This window comes from Dermacentor silvarum, chromosome 6 (assembly GCF_013339745.2).
Source record: "Dermacentor silvarum isolate Dsil-2018 chromosome 6, BIME_Dsil_1.4, whole genome shotgun sequence".
Lineage (NCBI taxonomy): Eukaryota > Metazoa > Arthropoda > Arachnida > Ixodida > Ixodidae > Dermacentor > Dermacentor silvarum.
Genome location: NC_051159.1, coordinates 63,618,987 through 63,636,939, shown reverse-complemented (window position 1 = coordinate 63,636,939; position 17,953 = coordinate 63,618,987). Strand labels below are relative to the sequence as shown.

General features: G+C 48.5%; 2 protein-coding genes across 3 annotated transcripts in view; one reads left to right on the top strand and one right to left on the bottom strand.

Annotated features, from left to right (window-relative positions):
• Window positions 1-17,953, bottom strand: part of LOC119455534 (uncharacterized) — a 189,190-nt gene that overhangs the window by 162,324 nt on the left and 8,913 nt on the right. The gene's annotated exons all lie outside the window — the stretch shown is intronic.
• Window positions 2,446-17,953, top strand: part of LOC125946251 (uncharacterized) — a 239,011-nt gene continuing 223,503 nt past the window's right edge. For both annotated transcript variants that reach the window (XM_049668858.1, XM_049668857.1), the window contains exon 1: window positions 2,446-2,718. In XM_049668858.1, coding sequence (XP_049524815.1) covers window positions 2,652-2,718 — 67 coding nt within the window. In that variant the 5' untranslated portion in view covers window positions 2,446-2,651. The remainder of the gene's footprint in view (window positions 2,719-17,953) is intronic.

Below are 17,953 nucleotides of genomic sequence, written 5' to 3'. Positions count from 1 at the left end.
CTGCAGCAAATCACGTCCCTGTTGCAGCTCGTGGGCGGAGTGCTAGTGTGCGTTGTGATTCAGTGGCACAGAGCCTCGTTACGCTCGTCTGAGGACTCAACCAGTATTGTGTCCCGCTGCGTGAATTCAGGGTACGCATTCGATGCGTGTATACCCTGTCAATACATCTTTACGAAATGTCGGAACACCGAATTCGCACAGCGGCGAGGCAGTCCTTGCAATAATATTGTGGCCGTTTCGTTCACGCACAAATCTGCAGTCCGCGGTTATTGGCTGGTTGAGCAAAACTATTCAAATTACATGCAACCCGCCGTGTACTGTGGTACACGGCGGTCACGTAAAAGTGGTAGTCTCGCCGAAAGTGATCGTCCGACAACACCGTTCCAGCTTTACCTGTAGCAAAAATCGCTCCACGAGCAGCTAGTTTCCGGCAGTCTAGCGCGTTGTAGCGTAATTTGATGGAACTAAACCACGTCATACTCGTCCGCGGAGCGACACGGCGATTTGGGTTAGTCGTGTCAATGCATCCTTACGGAATGTCGGAACACCAAATTCGCACGGCGGAGCGGCAGTCCTTGTAACAGTATCTTCAGAATGAGTTTTTCACTGTTCTCGCCACTATACATTCCAAACTATGATATTGCGAAATGCCTTTACACTAGCTACTCCGCCGCACATAGCTCGTCATCGGAATAATAGTGCCATATATACTCTGGTTGAGCTCAACATCACGAGCTGGAGCCACTAGCGGTTCCGCTGACATCTTATTCCAACTATTCAGTTATATGGCAATACGTATGCGCACAACCTATAACTATTTAGTAATTCCACGCAACGAACACGTATGCGACGTGTTTCCACCGTCTGCTCGAGTTCATTTTCTGTGGAACTCCGCTACATGGTTGCAGAAGATGCTCCAATGCACCTATATACACTCGGTTTATATGTGCACAAAACGAAAAGGAGGGACAGGGAGAGAAAAAAAAAAGGAAAATATATTAAAAGAGAAAGGCAATCTAGATATCACGTGACCAAGAGAGATGTTCCTACATGCAAACGAACTGGCACGTTGCAGCCCGCAATGCACACGCCAGTCTCGAGACCTTCACACGTGCTTCTCAGACGGGGAGTCATTCTATTCGAAGGCAGCGTTTTGTAAACATTTCTCACGCGGCCTATACAAGAGTGTACGCGGAAGGCGCGAACTGCCTGCCGCGGGCGGCATACAAAAAGCCCAGCGCATCTCTTGACCTCGGCAGCTGCTCGTCGTCTTGTCTTGGATGCCCAATCCCGGCCGCGAGCCCACGTTGTTTGGTTTTAAGATTCTGTCGCTCGAGCGCTGCGGGCGCGGCGATACGCGTACGTGATCGCAATGAATGAGGCCTCCGTCTCGGCTTTCTTTTGTCGCCTTGACGCGAAGGGTGAGAAAGGCGTCGTCTCTTCCTCTAGTTCACGTTCGCGGTTCCTCCGCGTTCCGCTATGACTGCGGCGTGTCAAAACCACGAAAGGGTAGCAAAGTGTGACGCGAACTGGGTCGTCAAGCATTCACACTTTCAAATGCAAACGAGCCTGGTGACGTGTGTGAGGCCCGCTCTGAAAAGCGAACGAAAATACTTGTATACGTGCACTGTTTTTTTTTCTGACGTTTACTCTGGAGTCTCCCGAATGTGCCACATTGCGGTCTTTGTCACGGTACAAGACAGCATGTTGTTGCACGCCTCGCGACCTCCCCTTGTTACGGCTGCGAGCTTTCGGAGGGGTTCGCTCTTACGAGAGATTGGCGTGCACCACACCAATGCTCGCTGACAGCCCTTGGCCTTCTGCGTAGCGCGAGACCATTAAAAACTGCAAGAAAACGTGACCTTCATTTATTGTTCACTTGGCGGAACGCTCACTTGCGGAGGTAGTTTCACTTTCGCGAGATTTCGCTTGGCTAGCGCAGGATGTGTCGGCGTCTACAGATGACAACGTTCTTGCTGATTACTAAGGGTAAGAAAGAGGGGGGGGGGGGGGGGGGGAACGCATGAAAGCCGACCACAACGAAGTAGAACGAGACGACAGAATTTGCTCAACTATCTACTTTGGTGAACATCGATCTTGACCGTGTGCCAAGAACGTTAATAGACGCCGGTACATACGGCACTGTTCTCGCGAAATCTCGCGATAAAAAGTATCCTGGAAAGTGAGCTCCCGAGAATATGGCCCTAGAACGACTCCTCATCGTCAGCCGTTGATTTCTCTGGCTAATCCAGCGAATACGCAGTGAATACGATATCACCGAAAGTGATCTACCGAGAATATGATCCCTGGGGACTGGGCAATCTGATTCCGAGCACGGTGCCAGGCGCGTCTATTTTGTACTCGCAGGGAAGACAAGCCGACAGCATAGTGTTTGCGCTGTGCTGCCGATGTGCATCTTCTTTGTCAGACATATAGCTTGCTCGCCCCGTACAGTGTGTCATTCGCTTTATAAACCTTCTCGATGATGCTGAAAAAAAATGACATATTTTTCTTGTACTTTCTTATCAACAATCCAAAGCCGGCTAACTAAATCGTTACGTGGACGCTGTTGAGAACACGAAATCGGCGAGTGAAAGCAAGGCGTGCTGGCATGCCAAGTGGTGCAGAGGCGTGATTCCGCGACAGCAGTCATGGACCGCAAACTTCTGCCGCCGGTAGCACAAGAACGCAAGAACCCCGGCGCTACCACGACACAAAGTAAGTGACAGAATACCTTACTAATTGTGTGATTCTGAAACTTGGGCCGTTCTTATAGAGGTGTACAAGGTCGGGCTCTGCGTAAAACGAGCGCCCTAATATAACTGGGGCCCCAGAGCTCAGCGAAAGGGAATCAAAGCGGCAGTCCGCGAATAATGTCAACGGCCCCCGGCGTATGTCGCACTTTTCCCGCGTAATAGTTGAAAGTATATTTGGATGTTTATTCGCTGCCTGCCGTCCGACTCTTGGGCGTAGCCTAGAAAGAACTACAACGCCGAAAATCATCGATTGCTTCCGTGCCATAGGTAATTTATTCCGAGATAAAATCCGTGCAACTTCGGCAGAGGCAATGTCTGTGACAACATTGTTTTTTTTTTTCTTTTGCTTTTGAGGAAAGTCCTTCGCTTGTGCGTTGCTCTGGCTTTCCTGCACTTTGGACGCCAGTTTTTCACCGTCTTGTTTTTTTTTCCCGCTCGGCGTTGAGACCAGAGAGCCGTGAAACGGGCACCGGAAATGACTGCTTCTCACCTGTACGCGAGCGGTCTAACGCGATGATCGGAAAAAAGAAGAGTTTCGTGTGTGAGGCCCCCCTCTCTCTGGTTGAGTGCAGCCGTATTTCGGCGGATGACGTTTCCGCAAGCACGCAGTAGCGGCTTGATGGATCTGATTGTGGCGTGCTAGCGCGCATAGCGACGCCAGGTATAGCCTTGCCGTGTGCTTCTGGACGGCAATGTGGCTTCGCCAGAGCTCACGGGATCGACCGAGTTGGTGTCGACTGCGGAGGAAGCTCGCTCATTCCCTCTGCCCACGCGTGACTTTGTCGTGGACGTTGTTTGGAAAAACAGTGGTCGCTTAAGGTGCTGGAAAAGATAGAAAGATTTATGAGGGAAAATTGCGATGCTTAATCGTTAGTGAACGACGCGAGCTTTTAGGTCAGTGCAATGACGGAAACGTTTAAAAAATGTCACAGACAAAGTGGAATAAGTTAATGACAGTAATGAGCTCTGTTAATAAAGCGAATAAATAGATTGCGAGCAATAGACGCACTTGCACTTAATAGAGCAGCCGAAGGTATTTAGCTTCTGTAATTCTAAAGCCATGGTTTTCTGTTAGGGAGTTTACTGGAGTGATTAGTTATTCTCTCTATATCTGTAACAGTTTGTAACTAGATATTGCTGTTTTTCTTTGTGTGTGTATGTGCTTTTTACGCAATTTTTGTAATCTATATTATCTACCTGCTTTGCTCCGGAGCTTTCTTCCATAAAACTGCTATAAAAACATATAATATAGAATCACAAATGCATTAGGCCTGGAAAGGTTATAATATATTTGAAGTGCTGTTTCTGAATATAAGTAGCCTACGCTCCGTAGCACTCCATCTCTCTCTCTCACTAACAACTCTAACAACTTCATAGTATTTCGCGGCGCGTGTTAGGCCGGTGCTATTTTTTTTTACGCACAAGTGGCCGCATACGCAAACGTTGTGGGACATTTTCAAGATGTGTCACCAGGAAGAAGCGCTTGCTGTGTGCCGCCTAGATAAAGCCAGTCCACAACGGTCACCGTCTTATATTAAACGTCGCAGTTCTATAAAAGCTACGAGGCCAGCACTGTCCCGACGGCTAGAACTACAAGAACACCACGGGCTATGGGCCACCAGCACTCAATCTTCGCGTGGCAAGAGCTACGCCGCTACATGGGTACCAGCGAGAGGAGACACCCGTTAGAGTGCTTTAGATGAGTGCTTTAGATGAGTGCTTGCTGTCCGCTCCGCTCAGGCTGGCATATGCTAGCAAATGCCACACAACCGCTTAGCGGGAATGCTATTGCGCTTGCGCACAACGCTCCGGCAGCGGAACGAAGACCGCATCCCTCGGTCCGATACTGTTGTGTCTGGCGGTCCTTCGGGACGTGAAGCTATCACGTGCTCTTCACGCTTGTCGTTTCTCGCGGCCGGGAAGTGTCACCGCCAATCACCTCGGACTGATGGACGAGCAATTAGTCCCCAGACTGCAATGGACCATCGGCCTCGTGCGTAGCTGAAACGGCAACGTCGCTCTTGGCGGGTTTCGTGAAGCACCAGCGCCCGCTCAAACTATCGATGAGGCCCGGCGCCGACTGTGACGCGCCAACCTGGAGCCCCTTCCGAGACAACAGCCACCGCCCTCCCTGGAAACTGTGGCTTCCGCGAGATCACCGTCACGAAGAGGCGACAAATTTTTGAAAGGGGACAGCGTCGAGCATTTCCGTGGGAAATACGTCAACGTTTGGTTCCCGAGGTGTCGCCCGTTACCTGGTGTTCGGGGGTGACCAGGGACATTAGAGACGGAGCCCGGCGGGAAACGATGCCATATCATGGGCGGGAGATTCCGAACTGATCGAAGACTGTGATTGGCCTAAAAGAACTTCAGTGAACTCCCTCAACGAGTGAAAGGGGGAGATTAGCTGGTTTAAAAAGGGGAGCTTGAGTGTTGGGAAGGGCGCTCGGACATGCAACGACATCGCATGTAGTAAGCTCCGATGATCATGGAGCCCTTATTTGTTTGAAACTATGTACATATGTATATAAAACGTTTTTTTTCTCAACTCTCTGGATACCCCCTTCTCCCGGCACTAGGCACGACACCACACATGACTCATTCGTGGCCGCTCGGACTTCGCAACACTACAAAGCCGACTGGGCGCAGCGTGACAGCGTGTCTACTTGGCCTCTTCGTCGCTTTGCAGCCGAGTTGATAGCGCGTCGCTCGCGTCTGGCAAGACGCGCTTATCAAATGCGAAATCTACGCAGTTCCCTGCAGTATCTCAGAGCCTGAAATCTGAGCGGAGCGGAGCGTAAGCAACGCTCTGCTAAAACTGTCGATTTTTTTAGTAGCAGATTCTGCGATTTCACGTCAGCAAATTCACCACCCATGTTCAGGCACATACGCCCGACTTCTGACTTGACTATACCTGACTGGGCACCGGCGTGATAGAACATAGAAGTGCATGCCCTCCTTGCAACACGCATAGCCTTGAACAGAGCTTGGCTATTTGCTTCGACCTAACGCAAACGTTGATACAGGCGCGCGTTGAGGCACTGAGCCGCGCTTCCTAAAGGTTTGCAGAAACAGTGTTCGTAAAACGCGCTAAAGGCGAAGACGAAAGGAACACATACGACAGGACGGGCGCTGAGCCGGCCTGTATGTGTGCCTTTCGCCTTCGTCTTTAGCACGTTTTACGAACACGGTCAAGGTGAACCAACTCGCCCGAATTAAAGTATTGTTGGTGGCAGAAAATAGCGCCTCTTCCTCTTCACAATCTTTCTCTGTCTTTCCCCATGGGCGCGCGCCTCGTATCCTTCAAGTTGTCGGGATTAGGGAGCCTACATGCAGGCTCCCTAGTCAGGATAATTTCGTGGCCCCTCTGGCGGGCTGTGTCGGCCTACTTTAGTTGTACGCGGAGCTGCAGCCGTAGCGCCTCCTAACCAGTTCCCGTTTACCGCCATATAGGCCCTTTCACACGCAAGAACCGGATACGTGTGTATGCGCCTGCCCCGTACGCACGACGTTCCGTTCTTGTAATAATCTGCGCATGCGCAATGTGCAAAACGCCCCTGCGTCCTCAAGTTAGAAAATACTAAAGCTCTCTTGCGTGCTTGCTCATGTAATGTAATGTACAAGAAGTGCGTAACTCCACACGTTAGTGATTACGTCATCACAAACAGAATATTTTCTAGAGAATGAAGTGTTCGTCCAAGTTTGTTTGCATTTTTTTTTCTTTTCGCATAACGAATTTTGCGATACACTTCCATGAAATACGCGTTATCGCGTCTCCATAGTAAACGGGAAGGAACCAAACATGCAAGGCTATCATCTGTGTCTACGAACACAATATTTACGGTTATGCTCAAGCAGCGGAAGAACTTAGCCCAAAACAGAATGCAACAATAAAAAAACACAATACCACAAGTTCGCAGCACACATTTTAAAAAAATCCCTGAACAAATGTTTCCGCGACATTAGCTATAATATACGTCACAATGTCCTAAAGAAAATTAAAGCGTCGGCGTTACGCAGTCGTCATGCCGCCATGCTATTTGGGACCTTGGCAAGCGAGTGCCATAGGAAACTGGGACTATACTGGAGTATGTCGCATATAGCCGAGGCAACGGAAGTCCGAAATGACTATATATGTTAAATAAACGAAACGAAACGTGACTTCTTAGATACGATGCGTGGCCACATTGTTCGAATGCTAATTGCATTACCATTGACAGTTATCGTTAAATGCGCTCTGCCCTAATCTATGACGACAGCGCAGTGAGGGCATGACAACGGTGTGAGGATGACGGGATGACGACAATGGCCTAACGACGACGTCATCACAGTGACGGCACGATATGCGATGCATGATATTGACAAGTCTACTTATCCTTTTCTCGGGGACCGCATTTCACCGGCCAACAACTTAACGTTGTCGCTCAGCGCAAGACGCGCGCTTGCATGACTTAGAACTTACGCGAATGTTATCACTGATTCTATCTGTTGTGTATGTCCTTGCCGAACCTTGTAAATCAGATTGGATGCGCGACACGAATTGTCTAGTAGTTTCTGGAAACCACGCGGGCACCAGAGATTAGACTGGAACCTTCGACGAGTGATGTATAAAAGCCGACGCACTTGACTCGCTGATAAGATTTCGACGATCGCCGACTGTGTTCGCCGCCATCGTTGTTAAGTTTAACCTGTTTTTGTGGGCACAAGTTCGCCCAATAAAAGCTAGTTTCGTCATTCACAGTTTTGCTGTTTTCTGCACCGTCGCTACTACGTGACAATATCGACTGTGCGATATCGACTGTACGTCCCCAGAAAAGCTGGATGTGGGAATGACGTTGATGGAAAGACAAAGGCAGTATGACGACGACACGACGGCATGATGGCAATGAGATGACTGTTATTGGAATAATTTGGACTACCTAGGGTTCTTTAACGTGCACCTAAATCTAAGTACACGGGTGTTTTCGCATTTCGCCCTCATCGACATGCGGTCGCCGTGGCCGGGATTCAAGAATGAACATTAAAGATGTCGATGAAGCGGCGAAGGCACTATGAAGAGTACAGCATGACAATGGGATGTCGTTACTGCATTGCTTACGATGGCAAAATGACAGCTTGACGAAGACGGCACGACTAGCGATAGCTTGACGACAATTACATGATGACGACAGCGTGTCCACGATCGTGTGACGACGACGGCATGAGGAAAGTATAATGAAGAAGTTCGAATGATGACAATGGATCGACCGCGACGACATCCCAACGACGGTTTGACAAAACATGCATAACGACGACCGTATGACAACGACGCAATGAGGACGATGACGTGACAGCAGTATGAGGACAATGGGGTTACGGCGAGCGTATGACGTCACGGTGTCACGAAACTTGTACGACGACGAAGGCGGGATGACGATGGCGGGACGACGGACGTCCCGGCGGGCTGAAAACGGCTGAAGTAATCAAAGAATGCTAATCGCGTTGAAAAGGGTAGAAATCCGTCTGCGCTCATATAGCAGAGTTGGCGGGGGGTATTCTTTAAATGTACACCTAGTATAGACATGTCAATGTCCTCTGCTACGGAAGTTCTGATTGGCTGGGCTCGGGTACGCGTCAGAAGGAAACGTCACCTCCCCCCCCCCCCCCCTTGCTCCCTTCAATCAGCACTGCAGCAGCAGACGAAATGAACCTGTCGTCTAGGTGGACACTTACGCAATAACTCCTCCCCCATGTAACCACAATTTCTCCTTCGACACACACTCCACAAACGTTACTACGGCAGGCACCAGTGACGTCTGTCTATATATATATATATATATATATATATATATATATATATATATATATATATATCGCCACGCGAAGGATTTTTTGCATGTAGTCGTCCCCGCCCCCCTCTATCCCCACCTTCTGACCACGATGATTAGCGATGCGCCGCGCAGATAGCGAGACGCTGAATTCGGAAACAAGGCTGTTGTGCCATGCGTTTACTTTTCCAGGCACTGAGCTGCTCCGAAGCTCCAGCGCGTTGCGACAGAGCGCTTTGCCGTCGATCGACTGGTGTTACCGCGCACTCAAGCCTATACGATCGTGTCCCCAGTGGCGGCGAGGTATAGTAGACATCAAAAGAGTCCTCGCTTCTTGCTTGCGTAATGACAGTGCAGCGAAGTATTCGCGATGTTTCTCCTCTCAGGTAAGGATCGCGCTGCAAAAGCTGTGCTGACGCTCCATGAAGCCACGCGCCAACGAGCTTTTCTATTTTTGCCCCTACACGTCTGGCGTGCAGCCACTGACTACATAGTTTGACGTCATAGAGGCGTATGGGACATCTATAGCTCGACCACTCCGCCTTCCGAAGTAATTCCATCGTGGTAGTTCAACACACTAGTGGCAGTTTGCTTGTCTGCCGTAGAGGCGTTCTTATTTAGGACCGTGATTTTCCAAAAACCGTGAAATTTTAGTTCAGCATTACTAACCACAGCAAAAACAAAAAACATTTTTTATTGAAATGGATCAGGGAAGGCCTGATTCGTAATTGTTCATTAAGCCCCAGCATCTTTTATTCAAATACGCACTTAATTTTATTTATTGCAGTTGGTAATGATGATGATGATACAGAAGTGGAAGAGAATGCTAGTATCAGGCTCAATTTTCGATAACAATTTAGCCACAGAGTAAGCTTAACTAATCATTTGTATTCCTTGCAAACGTTGCCGGTGATTGCTCCGCGCGAGCGCCACTTCTCAATTGGTGTAAGGTCTGAAGCCCGCCACATTACATCTTGGTAACACAATGAAATACTAATGGCGACAATGACTTTAAATCACCTGGGTGAAACAGGCGGCGCGCCAGCCGTTCTACGTAGACCTATAGGGCTCACGATTCCCAATATAGCTCTGTATCACGGAAAAAATTTTAAGAGCCGGAGCATCTTTCTCGTACATATTCAGTGTCCTGGCGGGAACAAAACATAACTTGCGCTTGTGTGTGAGACCACCTTGCGCTTCAGTCCACCTGTTAACGCTTTACTTTCTGTATAAAATTGAGGGCACTCCAACAAATAATGGTCGATGTCACCAAGAGCTTGACAGTTCAAAACGATGATGACCAGCTGTGTCTTGTGGCGAAATTCAAGAATGTTCGGGTACTTAGGTTTAGGCGCACGTTAAAGCACCCAAGGTGGTCAAAATTAATCCGGAGGCTCCCACTACGGCGTGCCACATAGTCATATCGTGGTGTTGGGGCGTAAAATAATTAATTTTATAAATTCTGGGGTTTTAAGGAGACCTCTGCATTGGTATGGACATAAAAGGAAGTAGAATATGGTCACATGTATGCATATTCTTAGCATGATAAAGCACTGCACATGCTGCGTTCATTGTTGACTCAAGGTATAACCAAATATAATGCAGCAATATCATTAGTATTATCCTGTGTACTACAAACAGAGCGGTTACAATATATTTGAGCTTCCTGGACGTGAAATATTACGACGTGCAGATCATTTGAGCCGTTAACACGCGCACTAACGTTTAGAGGCAGATATTCTAAATGCAACTCAGGCGCAAGCTCAAATATAGGATATGAACAGGTAACAGAATATACGATATGTCTTTATGTAAGGTACACCTGTGAACAAAACTATACGGACCACAGGAGCCCGTGCCAAACCAAAGTCCCTATATAAGAAAAGTATTGCCATCCTTTGATCAACGCCGCTTCGGTCTCTCCTGTATGATAGCGCGCGCTTTGACTTCTTTATATATATATATATTTTTTTTCCGCCTCAGAGCCATGTTGAAAGTACCTCTGCGCAGCCGCAGTCTCGGCGGCGGCGGCGGCGGCGCGCACCCGGCCTGAAAGTTTCAACGTGGACTTTCTAGAGCCGCCACCGTCGACTTGCTTTCGCAAGCAAAAAATAAAGAAAAGAAGCAAGCGCTTTAGGAGAGGAGACGACAGAGGAAAGAGTAGATGGCGGTACTTTTACTATATAGGGACTTTATGCCAAGCTACATCGACGCGCAACCTTTTGACGCGATGCCGGCTGTCGAGAGTTTCGCTCGAGTGCCGGTGCGCATGCGCGTCATACCTGACGGCCTGTCATGTTTCTTTGCTACTCGCCGTGGTTGCTCAGGGGCTATGGTGTTGGGCTGCTGAGCACGAGGCCGCGGGATTGAATCCCGGCCACGGTGGCCGCATTTCGATGGGGGGGAAATGCGAAAACACCCGTGTACTTAGAGTTAAGCGCACATTAAAAAACCCCAGGTGGTCGAAATTTTCCGGAGTCCCCCACTACGGCGTGCCTCATAATCAGATCGTGCTTTTGGCACGTAAAAGCCCATAATTTCATTTTTTAACAGACGCCACCCCTGGTCGTCGATGCAGTTTGGCACGCTTTACTGGTTATTATCGCTTTATAACTGACGCTGCATTGCCAATAAACTTAATTTAACTAACCATTTGTAGTCGTATTCATAAAGTTCCGCGTAGGCTCCGCAATTACTATAAATAACAATACATCAAACTGGCGAGAAATTAAGCAACTGAGAAAAGCTTACGAAGTGATACAGGTGCACCTTGTTAAGGACCCTGGGATTCATTATAAGAAATGTTCATTTCAGAATCGTACACGCAACGTCAGCATGAAGCTAAACATTTCGACAGAATTACCTGTCTAATTGGTTCCGAAACGTCGGGCTAATAAATTTCCTTATTTGGTTGGAGTCAATCTCTAAGTCAGCATGAATACCCTTAAAAACGTCAGCATGAATACCCTTAAAGCACACGATTACAGTTAGAGAATCACGGCGAGCACGTTTTCAGGATAGAGCGTTCGCAACGTGTACAGAACATGCGAGCCAGAATGCGCTAAATGTTGTAATAAAGGCTCCTGTTTTCTTTTATTCGATCGTACTGTATTTCAATGTGTTTTTTAAAGCCGGTGAAACAAATGCACTCGCTGGAATTCTTTTAGCCTGTTTGTTTTAAGAGGCACGCAGTCACCAAAACCTTGAAGCTGTGCTCCCAGAATAAGTACAAAAAAAAAAGTGCGCGTGAAGTTGGCTACATCGAATATTTAATGCTCTTATTATTAGTCTCTCCATTAGCGCGCGCCAAGAAACGGCATACGTTAATGTTCCATGCAAAATGCCCTGTGCTTGGCTCGTCAAGACACAAGTTTTTAACTTGCTTTCCGAAACAATATTCTTTGAAAGTAGGTCCCATGCTTTCTAATGGTCCCTCCACAGTTTTTTCTTTTTATCATGTGTCGCGCTGACTTGCCGATCTTAGTAATAATGGGGGCAGTTGGAACCCTGCCCGAGCCAATGACAAATCGCGAAATGAATCGAAATTCAAGTGAATCGTTAGAAAATAAGGCCCGGTACATTTGCATACGGGTACACGGGTATGCGCACTTTAGTCAAAATCCGTGTGTGCTCGCATCTATCTGCACGCCTGATGCCTGTCTACGAACGCCGCGCGCGCCTCGGAGCGTAACGGAAGAATATACATCGGAGACAGATACAAGCTAGTTGTTCCGGTGACCCGTGATTCCAATTTTCGCTTAAATAATACTTTATATCTTGAAATGCCCCAACATTTAGGCACATGGGAAAGGGTAGTATGATCCAGTGCGTAGGAATGTCGAAGATCGCATGGCGCCTACGGCTCGACGATGGCGGCTTGACTATATGGCTGTGCGATGACGTCACAAAGCAGTGATGACGATATAACCAAGGCGGCGGAAGGATGACCACGACGTGACAACGAAGGAACGATCACAATCGCATGTATGCGATGGAATAATAACGGAATGACGACGACGTGTTGGGGTCGGAGTTCATGTCTGTGGTCACCTGCATCGCTCGCCGCTCAGGGGCACTCTTAGATTGCACAGTATCCGGAGCTTGTATGCCCCATGTCCGGCACCTGCCAATCAGATCCCGAAAATTGGGGGTAGAGGCAAAAGAAAAGCTTACTTTAACGAAGAAACAATTTACCTAATGTTTATGAAATACTTTTTTCGCTCGTGAATGTACGCGTGTGGTGCGCATCCCTACACGTTCGCAAGCACGGCACGCGGTTCACGTGCAGTAAGCGAGCCCTCCGCGAAGTGGCCTCTACTGCGCAGCATGCGATTCTTCGGCAGTCCCCCGTAGTGGGTATTCACCACCCGAAGAAGAAAATAAATTCAAATCACCTCGTATCGATACCCCAGAGTGGATACGTGCCAGTATATCACAAGGATCTGCATCTGCCGTGTATCAATCATCGCGCACAGTGCCTGACGATGCACGGCCGGCCGCTGTTATACGGTGCACGAAGTGAGCGCGAGACATAACACCAACCGCATCTGTCAGCTGGTGTCACGCAAATAGTAGTGCGGCTACGAATTCAGCTTCCTCTGTCTAGCCTGCCTTTCAGTTAGGCTGCTGTTGCATAGTGTCGTTATCGCGCCGTCACCAGCAGGCCACCCTCCCCAGCACAACGCACCCTCAATTGGCGCCTGAACGTGTGACGAATACAAACAAAAGTTACGCAGATTGAACGCGCACCTTGAAATCTATGTGAGGCCGGTTATTTGAACGCTATAAAACAGTTCATCTTCTGCACAGCGTCTTGTAGCAGAGCCATTACGTGTCCGCAATGCAAATTACCTAGACGTCGAAACACCCACCACGCGACCGACGTGATCCACGCGACCCCGGATTACGGTGTCTCCGGGATGGACCGACTTTTCATCACGCTATCTACGGGATCGACCCAGTTTACTATTGAACTACTTCCAGGATTGCCCACTAAACCCGGCAATAAAGCAATGACGGAGCAGACGCGCCAAGCCTGGGTGAGGAAGCAATAGAAAGCTTCGCTATACTAAAGGAATTACGTGGTTAAAAGATGCTGACGATATTTAGGTACGATTTGTTATTTCTCTGCCTAATTACGTAGAGAGCAGATCCATTCACCGGTATATTCGTGGGGCTAGTACAGATGGCTATATTCAAGTCAATATGTTATCAGTGCTGGTTTCTGCGTGAACCTCTCGGCAAAATAGCAGCAGCTGAGGTCAGCAAAGATCAGGAGGTCACGCAAAGAAAGCTTAAATTTAAATATATTTGCCCCCTGCGGCTTTGTGCAGTTGGGCGCGCTTACGATTTAGCTGTCGCGCAACTCACGCACGCCAGCTTTGAACATGCCGCACAGAAGGCGCTTCACCAGCCTGCATGTCTGACAACAACGATGGGTCGTTTCTATAAAGTTATTATCCTGTCTTCGCTTAGTGCTCGTGGGGGGACTTCGTGCTGCTGGGGTTCCATGGCTTTTGATCAAACTTGAGGGGGGGGGGGGGGGGATAGGAGGAGTAGCTGCCGTCGCATATTGCTATAGTGAGTCCGCTTTATTTGTACGGTCCACATAGACTATTCACTTAGTTAACAATCACCTTCAATGGCTTCCACGACAACTTTTTTTTTCTTTTCTGCCCATTTGCGCATAATTTGTGCGAGCGTAGTAATTAGAATGCTCGCCTTAAAGGGCGCAAGATCTTTGCTTCACTCTCGGGTAGGATATCTCTATTTTTTACGTCACATTTTGCCATGCCTGACGAACGAACTGGCGAATATGATTTTCCAATTTCCTTGCCAATGATTGCCGTTCGTCGTAAAATGCAGACATGGTGGCGCAAAGTACAAGCAAGAAGAATAGATCATCTCAGTGCTACCCTGTTCTTTCGTTACTTGATGCTTTGCACAATAATATTCGACAAGTAATCTTAGAAAACTTACTCCAAAGTATTATGTCTCTCTTTTACAATACTCGTATTACTTGACTTCGTCTGAAATGTTTTTTTTTCTTCTAGGTCACTGTCGGCGCAACTTCGCGGCGCTGCGTATGGTCCTTGTTATATTCACCTGTGCAAGGGCGCGGAGTGTTGGCGGATCCCACACGATGTCATTACCGTTTTCACTAACAATAGCGAACGCTCGAATATCCGGACGCTCACAGTTATCAACTGCTAGCCGCGTTTACGTCAATGCGGAAGTGGTTCATCGGGTCGCATTCCTAGCCCACAGCAACCGTGTACACGGCGGTAATGCGCTTGGAAGGCGAATCGTGTTAATGTGCCAGGCGAAGGTAGATCGAGCGTGGTAAGTCGTATTACGCGGTGGATGTAGTCACTGCTCCTATTTGATCGAGTAAAATAGAAAAGATTATTACGGCTGTCGGCGTGTGCCCTCCTCTACCCACCGGTGAAACGCACTCGCTCTCACAGACGCAGCTTCCGGCTTATTTCGGACGAAGGGGGGGGGGGGGGGCAGTATTACTATGAAGCGCTAATAAATACCACACTCTGCAGTGTCAGTTATGGGAACGGGGCTTATAATGATGCGATAGAGTCTGCTGTGACGTAAACCGATTATTTTAGTGCGACAATATTTAGGAGCTTCAAACTAGCTTTGCGCTGTCCGTCCATATGCCCTTCCGTTCCGTTACGCCATCACACATCGTCAACGTACGTAAAAAATAAATTCAGTAGTTTTACGTCTCAAAACTACGATCTGATTAAGAAGATAGCTGTAGTGGGGGACCACGATTAATTTTAACAACCTGGGGATCTCCAACCTGAACCCAATGCATGGCATGGCATGCGGGCGGTTTTTCATTTCGCCCCCATCGAAATGCAGCCGCCGGGGCCGGGATTTGCGACGAAAAACAGAACTCGCTATGGATCAAATTTGTGCCCCATGCTGCAATGTGTAGTAGGGATCCAGACGGCACAATCCACAGATCTGGATCCCACTGTCCATGCTCAGCAGTGTGAGTCCGGTTTGTAGTCGTGGAAGCACCCGCGGTCGCTCTGAGTGACATCAGAACCTGGAGAATCGCTCATAATAAACAGCTCTCCTTTTTTCCGCATTTTATGTCGGACCTTTTCTCTGCTCTAATCTTTACTTCCAGCTCTTACCGGTACGAACGTAACCATCGCGGTTCTACTCAACGTCGTCTTACAATGTCAACGCTGTCGTATTGGACCGACGGCTGTCGCTTTCATGATGCGGCTCTCATGCTGTCCCAAAGTGCGCACCAAATCCACAGCATCGGTGTGCCTCCATGCATCAGGGCTTAGTGCTGACTCCGCGCGAATGTTTTTTTCTTTCTTTTTTGTTTGCTTTTTTTTTTGCATTCCGCCCCACATAAATGCAGTCGCAGCGGCCATGAATGAAACATGCGACCTCGTGCTCAGCCTTATATCTTTCCAGTCACTGAGCCACCACTACAATTTTCTTTCGCATCATACACTCTTCAAAACCACAAGAACATCGAAACCGCGAGAAAACTTCAAAACGGGTAATTATAAAAGTACGAAAACCAAAAGCTTGCAGTCCCTAGACGTATAATTATAAACATCAAAGAAACGAAAGCCGCCGCTCCCTATAGGATGTTGTATATAAGCGAAAGTCGACTGCTGTGTACCTCCCAAGAGGTAACGCCGCATTTTTGCCTAGACAACTCCGCCGCCAGCGACGCTGCTAGCCGGGGCGCTGGTGACACCGTACAACAGCCTCCCTGAGAGTGCGATACTTTCTTTTTTTTAGGTTTTAATGAAGCACTGAGCATTGCATTCATGTTTTGCTACAGTTTAACGTCGCCTACACTGACAATTTACGCTTGCCAGTCCTCTGGTTAAACGCATTTGGCGCCGCACTCTGAACGCGAATGATCTCAGCCTCTCAGTTCCCTGTTTGAGGGCTCATCTGTAGCTTGTAGTACGTAGACACCTTCATGTGATTGTTGCTTTCAACCACGTGAACATGTCAGAACCGTTCCATTTTCTCAACTCTTTCTTTCTCTCTTTCTTGTTTTCTTTCTTCTTTTTTCTGTCTTAGATTGTATGCGGCTATACTTCCTTTTAGTGTAGACACCGCCAAACTCGCTATGGGGTAAGCGCGATCAAGGCGTGCTTGAGCTGCGCTCGATGGAGTTATTAATAATGAGCGGCCACTTTTAGCTGGCGGCTTAACGCGCTTGCGTTTTTGATCCGGTAATCCCTCGGAAATTCGCCCACTTTCGCCCGGGCTCGCTTGATTTGGAATTCAGCTGGACGTCTGCAGATCCCCTAATGAGAGAGACGGCGGAGAGCCCGGCTTTCTCGCGGCGGAAAGTTTCCTCGAAAACTTGCGGGCCCCGGTTGGACGGATGCGCGCGCGGGCGGGCGCCCGGTCGAGGATTATCGGGCTGCGAATGGCCTACGCGCTGCAGGCTAGCCGGTCCAGCGCGTTTCCCGTTCGGCGACCCTGCGGTCCGAGCTCCGTTTCTAAGCCACTAATTTAAATTCGAGAATGATACTCGCGCACGCTGCAAGCAGTACACACTTCGACGCGCGAGAGCGCCTTGCTCAGCGATCCGGTTCCGCGAGTTTTCATTCGGCGTCGAATAGGACTCGGCTCTGTCTGCCCTGTTTCTGTGTCCGCAGAGCGTCATCTGAAGCACTGTTTGGCTCTAAAGAAAGAAAAATAATGATGAACACGAATGGCGGTGTTTATGGAGCGCGAATCCACTTGGCGCCTGGTGTACCGCTGACGCCGACACTCACAACCACGCGGCCGTCGAAACGTGCGCATATATATATATATATATATATATATATATACTTGTTCCACGGGCGCAGCGGAAGCGTTCATTAGGCGACGCGCTAAAGCAAGCCGAGCTTCGTCGTCGGAGCGGCGTCGGGTCGCTGATTGTTTTGCAGCAATATGGCGGCCGCCCACGCAAACGAGCGAAGCAAAGTGAGCCCTATTCTGAACACAGGCTGTCAGCATACAGGACAAGCAAACAAGCGGATCTGACAGTCAAGCGGGATATGAAAACTGCTTTGCCAGCGTATTTAGGAAGCAAAAAAATACGCGGACTGTGAAGAGGGGAGCCCACGCATGGAGCTTCCCGAGATTATATTTACTCGAAATGCTACAAATCTGGTGCTCTAGCAAGAAGCGATAATTGACTGCATATACGCGTGTATATATATATATATATATATATATATGACGTAGCCGCGAATTGAGCAATGAATATCAAGAATGACGTCTACCTAAATCAGACAGCGATAACAAGCGACACATGTCTTGCAAATCGGGAATGGGCCCACCCATTGTCGCATATGTTCCTCATTTCCTCTGCAACGGTGTTAAAGGATT